This window comes from Hypomesus transpacificus, chromosome 9 (assembly GCF_021917145.1).
Source record: "Hypomesus transpacificus isolate Combined female chromosome 9, fHypTra1, whole genome shotgun sequence".
Taxonomy (NCBI): Eukaryota; Metazoa; Chordata; class Actinopteri; order Osmeriformes; family Osmeridae; genus Hypomesus; species Hypomesus transpacificus.
The window spans coordinates 15,680,226-15,693,298 of NC_061068.1; the positions used below are offsets into that span (position 1 = coordinate 15,680,226).

The 13,073-nt window shown below is 43.9% G+C and overlaps 2 protein-coding genes across 11 annotated transcripts in view; both read left to right on the top strand.

Annotated features, from left to right (window-relative positions):
- LOC124471292 (NACHT, LRR and PYD domains-containing protein 12-like) overlaps positions 1–13,073 on the top strand; it is a 1,476,309-nt gene that overhangs the window by 1,252,443 nt on the left and 210,793 nt on the right. The window contains exons 5-7 of one of the 7 annotated variants that reach the window (XM_047025730.1): positions 5,646–5,762; positions 8,553–8,669; positions 9,872–9,935. The exons of 3 other annotated variants lie outside the window; for them this stretch is intronic. In XM_047025730.1, coding sequence (XP_046881686.1) covers positions 5,646–5,762; positions 8,553–8,669; positions 9,872–9,935 — 298 coding nt within the window. Of the gene's footprint in view, positions 1–1,855; positions 1,972–5,645; positions 5,763–8,552; positions 8,670–9,871; positions 9,936–13,073 lie in introns of those variants that run through there. 3 more of the 7 variants (XM_047025733.1, XM_047025729.1, XM_047025736.1) reach the window with 3 other exon arrangements.
- LOC124471307 (NACHT, LRR and PYD domains-containing protein 6-like) overlaps positions 1–13,073 on the top strand; it is a 332,215-nt gene that overhangs the window by 109,328 nt on the left and 209,814 nt on the right. Inside the window, exon 8 of one of the 4 annotated variants that reach the window (XM_047025775.1) lies at positions 10,563–12,375. The exons of the other annotated variants lie outside the window; for them this stretch is intronic. Coding sequence (XP_046881731.1) covers positions 10,563–12,375 — 1,813 coding nt within the window. The remainder of the gene's footprint in view (positions 1–10,562; positions 12,376–13,073) is intronic. 4 annotated transcript variants of the gene reach the window in all.

The following is a 13,073-nucleotide window of genomic DNA, read 5'->3' on the forward strand; positions in this document are numbered from 1 at the left end:
TGCTGACATTGCACTATTAACCAGTCATTTTTAACATTTAACTCATATTTTGAAAGAATATTCTTCATTTTAAACCACTCCTTTATAGAATGAACACATTTGAAAAAACAAGTGCAACAAGCTTCCGTTTTGAGAAAATAATTCACTCTGGTGGAAGCGTTGGTAATATGTAGAACTCACTCCTCAATAGCTTATAACGGATGTCAGAAAATCCCTTATAGCCACAAATGAATTGTATTGAAACTACTCTTTATTACTCATATTATTAATATCAATCTTAACATTGTGTTAATATGAATTGTATTGTGTGTGTGTGTGTGGTAAACATCACGTTAGAGTTGCTGCTGTAGCAGATTACAGCACTGGTCATGCATTGTAAAACTTATTTCGGGATTTGTGAAGTTGGGTTGTATGAGGGACTACCGTTCTTTGTGCAACTTCAAATGTCGAACAAATTTGAAAGTTGTTGTGTCTCCGTCGGAAATCTTCGCACTGCACTTCGTTTTTTGTTGACTACCTCGTAGTTTTTATACCCGAACAAAACTATCTTTGGTATAATTTTTTCCCTAACTGGCGAGTTGTTTGACAGTTGCTCTTCATTGGTTGACCTGCAGTTTGATTGGATGGATGCTGTCGCTTCAAAACAACGTGGATCTAATTTGATTTGATGTTGTGCCGACAGCACGTACACACACACTGACGCACACATACACAATGAAAGATACAGAGCGTTCCTTAATAGCATACTTAATATTTAGGTTTTGGGGAAAGGAGCAAGTCTTATCAAGTCAAAAGGCTCAAGTCCAAGTGAAGTCACGAGTCATTGATGTTTAAGTCCAAGTCGAGTTGCAAGTCTCTTTACATTTTGTCAAGTCGAGTCTAAAGTCATCAAATTCATGACTCGAGTCTGACTCGAGTCTAAGTCATGTGACTCGAGTCCACACCTCTGGTAGATACTAAAGTATCCCTCATCACATCCCTACTAAAACACCGGGTCAGAGCTGCTGACTGTAGATACTAAAGTATCCCTCATCACATCCCTACTAAAACACAAGGTTAGAGCTGCTGACTGTAGATACTAAAGTATCCCTCATCACATCCCTACTAAAACACAGGGTTAGAGCTGCTGACTGTAGATACTAAAGTATCCCTCATCACATCCCTACTAAAACACAGGGTCAGAGCTGCTGACTGTAGATACTAAAGTATCCCTCATCACATCCCTACTAAAACACAGGGTTAGAGCTGCTGACTGTAGATACTAAGAAATCCCTCATCACATCCCTACTAAAACACAGGGTCTGAGCTGCTGACTGTAGATACTAAAGTATCCCTCATCACATCCCTACTAAAACACAGGGTTAGAGCTGCTGACTGTAGATACTAAAGTATCCCTCATCACATCCCCACTAAAACACAGGGTTAGAGCTGCTGACTGTAGATACTAAGAAATCCCTCATCACATCCCTACTAAAACACAGGGTCTGAGCTGCTGACTGTAGATACTAAAGTATCCCTCATCACATCCCTACTAAAACACAGGGTTAGAGCTGCTGACTGTAGATACTAAAGTATCCCTCATCACATCTCTACTAAAACACAGGGTTAGAGCTGCTGACTGCCAGCCTGGCTGACATACAGACCATGTGGTAAAGGTTCACAGTGAGAGATACAGAGTAACAACAGGTCTGGAAACCTGCCTGTCTGACTCATTCAAGTTGACCAGCAACATTCAAGCCTGGTTCTGACTCTACTGTTGAATGACTACAGCAACACATGTTGGACAGTATGATATTTCTGGTGTCTACTTTAGTGATTTATGTTTGTAAGACACTTTGTTGTGTTTGTTGACAGGATCAGACAGAAGAGACCAGCCTCACCTGTACCCAGCTGTGTGTCAATGAAGAGTGACAGGTCTATGAATCGACCTATCACATTCAGTGATGGAGGAGGACCTTCTAATGAGGAAGGGTATGTACTGACCTCTGCTGGTGTTCAATGTTATATGATGAAGGTGACATGGTGTGAAGAAGCCGTCTGTGTGTAATGCATACAGGTAGGTAGGCCACACACAGTCATTGACAACACAAATAAATAATTTGAAGTATAACGTCATTATTTTTAGATTCAGGATCATCATGTGACATGTCTACTAAACAAAGTCAGAGCTCATAGCCTGGCTGATGTTCAGACCATGAGGTAGAGCTACACAGTGAGAAGGAGCTGTTATTTAGTATCATGTCATTGACATGTGGTGTTGGTCTTCTCTTTATGTATCTATGGTTTAACCACTAGACCACCATCAGACACATCAACACCTTTGACCTCCTTGTTGTGTTTGATCAGTGAGAGACAGGACCACAACCTACCAGTCCACTGTGCTGCTTTAATGTTGAACTTTACCTGACATTAACACAGAGACACAACCACAACAAACTACCCTGAAACTAATGCAGTTATGCAATCCATACCATACTACCATTAGGTCATTCCATATCGGTGCAGACTTGTTATTCAAAGCTGCTCTCTCTAATTCAGTAGAGACTAGAGCGAACTCCAGGATAAGCCTGTGAGTTACTTCTCCACCTTAAAAGACTTGACATTTATTGTTAACATGTAATTGTGTTATAATAGCTTTACATACAAATAAGAGAGATCAGTGCAGCTCTAGTGAAAGTCTGAGAACAATAACCTCCCTACACACACACACACACACACACACACACACACACACACACACACAAACACACAGACACACACACACACACACAGACACACACACACACACACAGAGACACACCACACACACACACACACACACACAGACACACCACACACACACACACACCCACAGACAGCATGAGAGTCAGTGTCCAGCCCTGCAGGTACCAGGCCTGGTATGAGCACAGACCGGGCGGGGCTCAGTCCACTTAGACTGGTTGAGACCAGAAGGTCTTCAACTCCTGGGTGGAGGAGTGCTGCAGTGTCTAAAGCAGGCTGCTAGCAAACATGCAGCCCTGTGTGAGATGGACTGGCTGAAACAACACAGTTGGGGGTGACAGTGTTTCTATATTTGATTAATGTTATATAGGAACATTGCCATCTAGTGGAATAGATTATGGTTTACTTTGTGTCACTAAGAATCAGAATCAGAATTTGGATTATTCGCCATGTAAGTTCAAACAAATATGAAGGTGCATACAATAAACATATAAGAATCTTAAAAAATAGTATACATTTACAATAGTATGTACAATAACTCATTCTAAACAACTAAACAATATGTAAAATATAAAATAGATATAAAAATAGGATAACATTTGGATAACAGTTCAATTTAAAGACGGCTTGTGCAATGTGCAAATAAGTGGTGGATGGATTAAACAGATACAAGTTATAATGGAAGTGGGAGTCCTTGGCCTTGTTGAAGAGGCCAGCAGCAGATGGATAAACTGTTCTTATGGCGTGAGGTTTTGGTCCTGATGGACCGCAGCCTTCTGCCGGAGGGGAGTGACTAAAACAGGGAGTGGCCAGGGTGGGAGGAGTCGGCCACAATCTTCCTCGCTCACCTCAGGGACCTCGAGGTGTGCAGGTCCTCGAGGTTAAGCAATTTGCAGCCGATCCCCTTTCAGCAGTGCGGATGATACGTACCAGATGGTGATGGAGGAGGTGAGGCTGGACTCAATGATGGCTGTGTAGAAGTGCACCATCATTGTTGTTACGTACGATGTTAAAGGTAACAATGTTTGACTGACAGTACTGGACCAGCGGAGAGTGTCAACGGTGTAGCCGGGCACAAACGATGCAGCGGGGTCATATGGGTTATGTACATTTATTAATACAGCTGCAGAAAGGTATCGGCAAACCGCAACAAGTGAACAAATAACAATGACTAATAGACAAGGGACGTACCAGTACATAAAGACACGGAGAAGGGACTATGAGCGATTCCCGATGAGACAAATAAAGTGCACTACGATAAGGACCGAAACGGCCCTGTTGGAAAACCACTAACTAACCTAGTATTTCCTAACCTAACTACGCTGAACTCTAAGTTACAAAAGGTGCAGGTGGAACCGCTCCTAAACTAATGTGCATAACATCGGTTATCTACGTGTTGAGGAGTAAACCCATGGGTCTCTACACTATCTCCCTTCTCCTCTTACACATCTGGACAAATAAACAGCCGCTCAGCGCGACTCGCCCCTCTCCCTCATACGCCAACCAGAACACGTTTTATCGATGACGACAGTGTCTAATTAGGCCCGATTAGACACAGCCGCCTCAGGTCCGGATCTTGATGTCGGGGCGCGCACTCCGACGTCATCATCAGCGCCGTCACAGGAACACCTACAGACAAGACACAAACAAAACACACACAGCCTACAGGCAGGAGTGGGAGCCGTAACAATTGTCTTTGGCAGGCTGAATTTCTTCAGCTGCTGTAGGAAATACATCCTCTTTTGTGCTTTGGAGCTGAGGGTGTGAGGGAGCTGATGTTCAGTTCCCACTTGAGGTCCTGGGAGAGGATGGTTCTCAGGAAGCGGAAGGACGGCACAGTGTTGACTGAGGAGTCACAGAGGGTGATGGGGTTGAGTGGGGCTGTGTTCTTCCTGAACTCCACAACCATCTCCACTGTCTTAAGAGCATTGAGCTCCAAGTTGTTCTGGCTGCACCAGGTCTTCAGGTTGTCAGCTTCCCACCTATAGTCAGACTCCCCACCAGAGATGAGTCCAATGAGGGTGGTGTCGTTCGCAAACTTCAGGAGTTTGATGGACTGATGATTGGAGGTGCAGCTGTTTGTGTCCGGGGAGAAGAGCAGAGGGGAAAGGAGCCCTGAGGAGATCCGGTGTTGATGGACCGGGAGTCAAATGGAAGACGAATGAAAGTCTCTGTTTTTCCCCACCAGCAGCTGAAGTTTGTCCAATTTGTTGTTCAGCGAACGCACGTTGGAGAGACATATCCCCGGTAATGCTGTACGAACCCCACGCCAACAAAGTCGCACCAGAACGTTCACCTCTTTTACTACGCTTCGCTGCCAGGACAAAGCCGAGAGTGGCTTTGAATATAATGCCTGCTAATGCTGCTATAGGAAGCAGAAAAGTGGAGATTAAATCCACTGGAGTTGTTTCTCTGATGTTGAGGAGAACTCAGGGTATCCTGGCATAACACTGAATTCAGCCTATTAACAAAACAAACACAGGGCACCGACTGACCAAGGCAGCCATCCGCAGGGCCAACTTGATCTTGAAGTCATGAGCTTTACCTGGCATTCCTACTAAACATTCCTAGTGTCTGTAATTTCAGGAGAGTTGGAGCTCATGACTGTAAGTCTTGTTAAGACACAGACCGTGTGTCTTCTGTTGTCACCTCTGCTGGTGTTCATTGTTGAGGTGACTAATAACGTGTAGTGTGACATAGTTATCAGACTCAGGAACATCATCTGAGAACCACCGATCAGCACTGATAACCAAACCTAAACCCTCAGAGAAGATGAGAACAAAATCCCTAAAGAAACTCTTTATTCTGTACAGCTGTTACTCAATGTTGAGGTCGCAAACAATCGGAATGTTGTTGGATAGGATATCTGGTCTCTCCTTTAAATGATCTATGTTTGTAAGACACTTTGTTGTGTTTGATGGCAGGATGAGACAGCAGAGACCAGCCTCACCTGTACCCAGCTGTGTGTCCATGAAGAGTGACAGGTCTATGTATCGACCTATCATGTTCAGTGCTGGAGGAGGACCTTCCAATGAGGAAGGGTATGTACTGACCTCTGCTGGTGTTCAATGTTATGTGATGAAGGTGACATGGTTTGAGGAAGCCGTCTGTACTGGGACTCAATATTCCTATATTATAATATATTTGTCTTATAGTTGATATGTGATTATAATGATAGTGTTTAAATGTACTTGGGCCCACATGAATCAATGCAACATTACTTATTCATGTCAGAGCACAACCTGCCAGCCTCAATCCCTACTGTTTATTGTCTTTACTGTCTAATTGTTGAGTCTATACAGTTGGTCAGGCCAGACCCATTAATTGCCAACACCTGGTTGTTGGTAATACTGAGCAGTTAAAATGTTTGGAAATAATCTATGAAAAGGAACATGCTGCTCACTGGTAAAGACATTGATTTTTTTAAAGTGAAGCAAAGTATAAAGTAGTATTTATAATCTAAAAGTCCAATGTAGACATTTGCTTTATAATGTAAAATCTCTCCTAAAACACAGGGTTAGAGCTGCTGACTGTAGATACTAAAGTATCCCTCATCACATCCCTACTAAAACACAGGGTTAGAGCTGCTGACTGTAGATGCTAACGTATCCCTCATCACATCCCTACTAAAACACAGGGTTAGAGCTGCTGACTGTAGATATTAAAGTATCCATCATCACATCTCTACTAAAACACAGGGTTAGAGCTGCTAACTGTAGATACTAAAGTATCCCTCATCACATCCCTACTAAAACACAGGGTTAGAGCTGCTGACTGTAGATACTAAAGTATCCCTTATCACATCCCTACTAAAACACAGGGTTAGAGCTGCTGACTGTAGATACTAAAGTATCCCTCATCACATCCCTACTAAAACACAGGGTTAGAGCTGCTGACTGTAGATACTAAAGTATCCCTCATCACATCTCTACTAAAACACAGGGTTAGAGCTGCTGACTGTAGATACTAAAGTATCCATCATCACATCCCTACTAAAACACAGGGTTAGAGCTGCTAACTGTAGATACTAAAGTATCCCTCATCACATCCCTACTAATACACAGGGTTAGAGATGCTGACTGTAGATACCAGAGGTGGGACAAAGTCATTTTTTTGCAAGTCCCAAGTAAGTCTCAAGTCTTTGCCCTCAAGTCCCGAGTCAAGTCCCAAGTCAAGACAGGCAAGTCCCGAGTCAAGTCCAAAGTCAAGACTGACAAATCTCAAGTCAAGTCCAAGTCCTGCAGTTTGAGTTTCGATTCCTTTTGAGTCCTTTTGATCACAGAGTAATAATATATTTAAACAGATATGACCAGTATGCTTTTAAAATCTGTATTTATTTATTATAAGTACAAGTATAACTTGTATAAGTGCAATTGAAATTGCAGAAAAAAAATTGTGCTGACATTGCACTATTAACCAGTCATTTTGAACATTTAACTCATATTTTGAAAGAATATTCTTCATTTTAAACCACTCCTTTACAGAATGAACACATTTGAAAAAACAAGTGCAACAAGCTTCCGTTTTGAGAAAATAATTCACTCTGGTGGAAGCGTTGGTAATATGTAGAACTCACACCTCAATAGCTCATAACGGATGTCAGAAAATCCCTTATAGCCACAAATGAATTGTATTGAAACTACTCTTTATTACTCATATTATTAATATCAATCTTAACATTGTGTTAATATGAATTGTATTGTGTGTGTGTGTGTGGTAAACATCACGTTAGAGTTGCTGCTGTAGCAGATTACAGCACTGGTCATGCATTGTAAAACTTATTTCGGGATTTGTGAAGTTGGGTTGTATGAGGGACTACCGTTCTTTGTGCAACTTCAAATGTCGTACAAATTTGGAAGTTGTTGTGTCTCCGTCGGAAATCTTCGCACTGCACTTCGTTTTTTGTTGACTACCTCGTAGTTTTTATACCCGAACAAAACTATATTAAATATATATAATTTTTTCCCTAACTGGCGAGTTGTTTGACAGTTGCTCTTCATTGGTTGACCTGCAGTTTGATTGGATGGATGCTGTCGCTTCAAAACAACGTGGATCTAATTTGATTTGATGTTGTGCCGACAGCACGTACACACACACTGACGCACACATACACAATGAAAGATACAGAGCGTTCCTTAATAGCATACTTAATATTTAGGTTTTCGGGAAAGGAGCAAGTCTTATCAAGTCAAAAGGCTCAAGTCCAAGTGAAGTCACGAGTCATTGATGTTTAAGTCCAAGTCGAGTTGCAAGTCTCTTTACATTTTGTCAAGTCGAGTCTAAAGTCATCAAATTCATGACTCGAGTCTGACTCGAGTCCAAGTCATGTGACTCGAGTCCACACCTCTGGTAGATACTAAAGTATCCTTCATCACATCCCTACTAAAACACAGGGTTAGAGCTGCTGACTGTAGATACTAAAGTATCCCTCATCACATCCCTACTAAAACACAGGGTTAGAGCTGCTGACTGTAGATACTAAAGTATCCCTCATCGCATCCCTACTAAAACACAGGGTTAGAGCTGCTGACTGTAGATACTAAAGTATCCCTCATCACATCCCTACTAAAACACAGGGTTAGAGCTGCTGACTGCCAGCCTGGCTGACATACAGACCATGTGGTAAAGGTTCACAGTGAGAGATACAGAGTAACAACAGGTCTGGAAACCTGCCTGTTTGACTCTCATTCATGTTGAACAGCAACATTCAAGCCTGGTTCTGACCCTGCTGATGAATGACTACAGCAACACATGTTGGACAGTATGATATATCTGTGGTGTCTACTTTAGTGATTTATGTTTGTAAGACACTCTGTTGTGTTTGTTGACAGGATGAGACAGCAGAGACCAGCCTCACCTGTACCCAGCTGTGTGTCCATGAAGAGTGACAGGTCTATGTATCGACCTATCAACTTCAGTGATGAAGGAGGACCTTCTAATGAGGAAGGGTATGTACTGACCTCTGCTGGTGTTCAATGTTATATGATGAAGGTGACTTGATGTGAAGAAGCCGTCTGTGTATAGTGTATACAGGTAGGTAGGCCACACACAATAAATAATTTGAAGTATAACGTCATCATTAGATTCAGGATCATCATGTGACATTTCTACTAAACAAAGTCAGAACTCATAGCCTGGCCGATGTTCAGACCATGAGGTAGAGCTACACAGTGAGAAGGAGCTGTTATTTAGTATCATGTCATTGACATGTGGTGTTGGTCTTCTCTTTATGTATCTATGGTTTAACCACTAGACCACCATCAGACACATCAACACCTTTGACCTCCTTGTTGTGTTTGAACAGTGAGAGACAGGACCACAACCTACCAGTCCACTGTGCTGCTTTAATGTTGAACTTTACCTGACATTAACACAGAGACACAACCACAACACAACCACAACAAACTACCCTGAAACAAATGCAGTTATGCAATCCACACCATACTATTATCAGGTAATTCCATGTCGGTGCAGACAAATTATTCAAAGCTGCTCTCTCTAATTCAGTAGACGAGAGCGAACTCCAGGATAAGCCTGAGAGTTACTTCTCCACCTTAAAATACATTTATTGTAAACATGTAATTGTGTTATAATAGCTTTACATACAAATAAGAAAGATCAGTGCAGCTCTAGTAAAGGTTTGACAACAATAACCTCCCTACACACACACAGACACACACACACCCACAGACAGCATGATAGTCAGTGTCCAGCCCTGCAGGTACCAGGCCTGGTATGAGCACAGACCGGGCGGGGCTCAGCCCACTTAGACTGGTTGAGACCAGAAGGTCTTCAACTCCTGGGTGGAGGAGTGCTGCAGTGTCTAAAGCAGGCTGCTAGCAAACATGCAGCCCTGTGTGAGGTGGACCCTGATGTCATTCTTCAGTGTCTGGTTGAAACACAACACACTTGTTTACCTGGGGGTGACAGTGCTCCTATCTTTGATGAATGTATTAAAGGAATAGTGCCTTGTAGTGGTATAGAAGATGGTTTACTTGGTAGTGATGGTATCACTCTTATACAGTGTGTATGCATGAGTGGATACAGTTAAGTTTACCACTCATGCTTATGTATGATAAACTCTTTAGTAGATGATCAGCCCTTGTACATGTGGTTCATGTGGTTAAGTAATGTCATCTTTTGTCCTCAGAGATCAGCAGGAGAAGTCTGAGTCAGACCAGAGTCACCATGAGGACTTGTCCTCCATATTCACAGTGAGTTTTGTGTTCATCTAAAGTACAAACAAGACAGAATCATTGTAATCATATTGTTCTACTGTGTATAGAGTTCTTGGTTCATCTGATATCTTCCCTCTCTGTTTCAGGTGCTTGAGGAGACTGTTATCAAGTTTGTGAAGAAAGAGCTGAAGAGGATGAAGAGGATTCTGAGTTCAGATTTCCCAGAACGCTTAGAGAGTCAGAGGGAGGACCAGGAAGTGGTGGACCCTGAATATCAGAAGCAGGAGAGCAGTGCCAGAAAGGGAGCTCTGAAGATCACACTGCACATCCTGAGGAACATGAACCAGAAGGAGCTGGCTGACACGCTGGAGAAAAGTAAGAGACTCCATATTTAGTCTGAGTTGACCGATTAATGGTACATGATGAAGGTTAGACAAAGAAAGTTATGAGACTCAGAGTAGCCCAATGATGTGTAGATCTTCCTATGACTTTGTACTATGTGTGAGTGTACTAAGCTGTTTCATTATTGTGTCACTGATAAATGATCATATATTTGAAATATGTTTTGAATTGAATGTAGAGGACACTTTGTCAGTTCATAATCTGTGAATAATCAAAACTACATTTAACAAAAACACACTTAACGTGTTGTTTTTTGTTTAGATGAGCGTGCTGAGATTTGTCGACAGAAACTCAAATCTGAACTAAAGAAGAAGTTTGAAACTGTGTTCGAGGGCATAGCTAAACAAGGAAACCCAACTCTTCTCAATAAGATCTACACAGATCTCTACATCACAGAGGGTGAGAGTGGAGAGGTCAATAAAGAACATGAGGTGAGACAGATTGAGACAGCATCCAGGAAATCAGCAAGAACACAAACAGCCATCACATGCAACAACATCTTTAAACCCTCAGCTGGACGAGACACACCTATCAGAATTGTTCTGACCAAAGGAGTTGCTGGCATCGGAAAAACTGTCTCTGTGCACAAGTTCATCACAGACTGGGCTGAAGGACTAGCCAATCAGGAAATCCAGTTCATCTTTCCTCTGCCGTTTCGAGAGCTGAATTTGTTGGCTGGAGAGGAGTTCAGTCTGATGGAACTTGTCCATCACTTCTTCTCAGAAACCAGACAATCAGGAATCTCCAACTACGACAAGTACAACGTTCTGTTTGTCTTTGACGGTCTGGATGAGTGTCGACTGCCCTTAGCCTTCAAAAAGAACAAGAGCTGGTGTGATGTCACAGAGTCCACCTCAGTGGATGTGCTGCTGACCAACCTGATCAGAGGAAAGCTGCTTCCCTCTGCTCTCATCTGGATCACCACTCGACCTGCAGCAGCCAATCAGATCCCTTCTGACTGTGTTGACCTGGTGACAGAGGTACGAGGGTTCGATGACCCACAGAAGGATGAGTACATCATGAAGAAATGCAGTGATGAGATCCTGGCCGGGAGAATCATCTCACACATCAAGACATCAAGGATCCTCTACATCATGTGCCACATTCCAGTCTTCTCTTGGATTACTGTTACAGTCCTTGAACACATGCTGAGAACAGAGAAGAAAGAGAAGATGCCCAAGACCCTGACTGAGATGTACACAACCTTCCTGGTGTTACAGACCAAACAGAAGAAGGTGAAGTATGCTGGGAAAACTGAGACAGATCCACACTGGGATGAAGAGAGCATTCAGAGTATTCAGTCACTGGGAAAACTGGCCTTCCACCAGCTGGAGAAAGGCAACCTGATTTTCTATGAGAAAGACCTGACAGAGTGTGGCATAGATGTCCGTGATGCATCAGTGCACTCAGGAGTGTTCACACAGATCTTCAGACAGGATGGTAAAGCCTTCCAGGAAAAGGTGTTCTGCTTTGTCCATCTGAGCTTTCAGGAGTTTCTGGCTGCTGTGTTTGTCTTTCTCTCATTCATCAACAACAAGCAGAATCTGATGTCTGAGACTCCATCAACTTCCAGCTCCAACAAACTGTTGGCTCTTTTCAAAGAGAAACCAGAAGTCCGATTCTTCAAGAGTGCTGTGGACAAGGCCTTGCAGAGTAAGAATGGACAGCTGGACCTTTTCCTCCGCTTCCTCCTGGGCCTCTCAATGGAGTCCAACCAGACTGACTTACGAGGCCTACTGACTCAGAAAAGTAACAAGACAGAGAGACATGAGGAAACAGTCAAGTACATCAAGGAAAAGATCAGAGAGGATCCTTCTCCAGAGAGATGCATGAATCTGTTTCACTGCCTGAATGAACTGAATGACCATTCTCTGGTGGAGGAGATCCAACACTACCTGAGCTCAGGAAGTCTCTCCAGTGAGAAGAAGCTCTCATCTACACAGTGGTCAGCTCTGGTCTTTGTGTTGCTGACTTCAGAAGAGAAGATGGACGTGTTTGACCTGAAGAAATACTTCAGATCAGAGGAAGGTCTTCTGAGGCTGCTGCCAGTGGTCAAATACTCCAAAACTGCTCTGTATGTATAAAGGTCGTCGTCGTCGTCGTCATCTGCCGCTTGTCCGGGGCTCGGGTCGCGGGGGCAGCGACCTAAGCAGGGAGGCCCAGACTTCCCTCCCCCCGGCCACTTCCGCCAGCTCTTCCTGGGGGACCCCAAGGCGTTCCCAGGCCAGCCGAGAGACATAGTCCCTCCAGCGTGTCCTGGGTCTTCCCCGGGGCCTCTTCCCAGTGGGACGTGCCCGGAACACCTCACCAGGGAGGCGTCCAGGAGGCATCCTAATCAGATGCCCGAGCCACCTCAGCTGGCTCCTCTCGACGCGGAGGAGCAGCGGTTCTACTCTGAGCCCCTCCCGGATGACCGAGCTTCTCACCCTATCTCTAAGGGAGAGCCCGGACACCCTACGGAGAAAGCTCATTTCGGCCGCTTGTATTCGCGATCTCGTTCTTTCGGTCACTACCCATAGTTCGTGACCATAGGTGAGGGTAGGAACGTAGATCGACTGGTAAATAGAGAGCTTCGCCTTTCGACTCAGCTCCTTCTTCACCACGACGGACCGATGCAGAGCCCGCATCACTGCGGACGCCGCACCGATCCGCCTGTCGACCTCGCGCTCCATTCTTCCCTCACTCGTGAACAAGACCCCGAGATACTTGAACTCCTCCGCTTGGTTCAGGATCTCCTCCCCGACCCGGAGATGGCACTCCACCCTTTTCCGG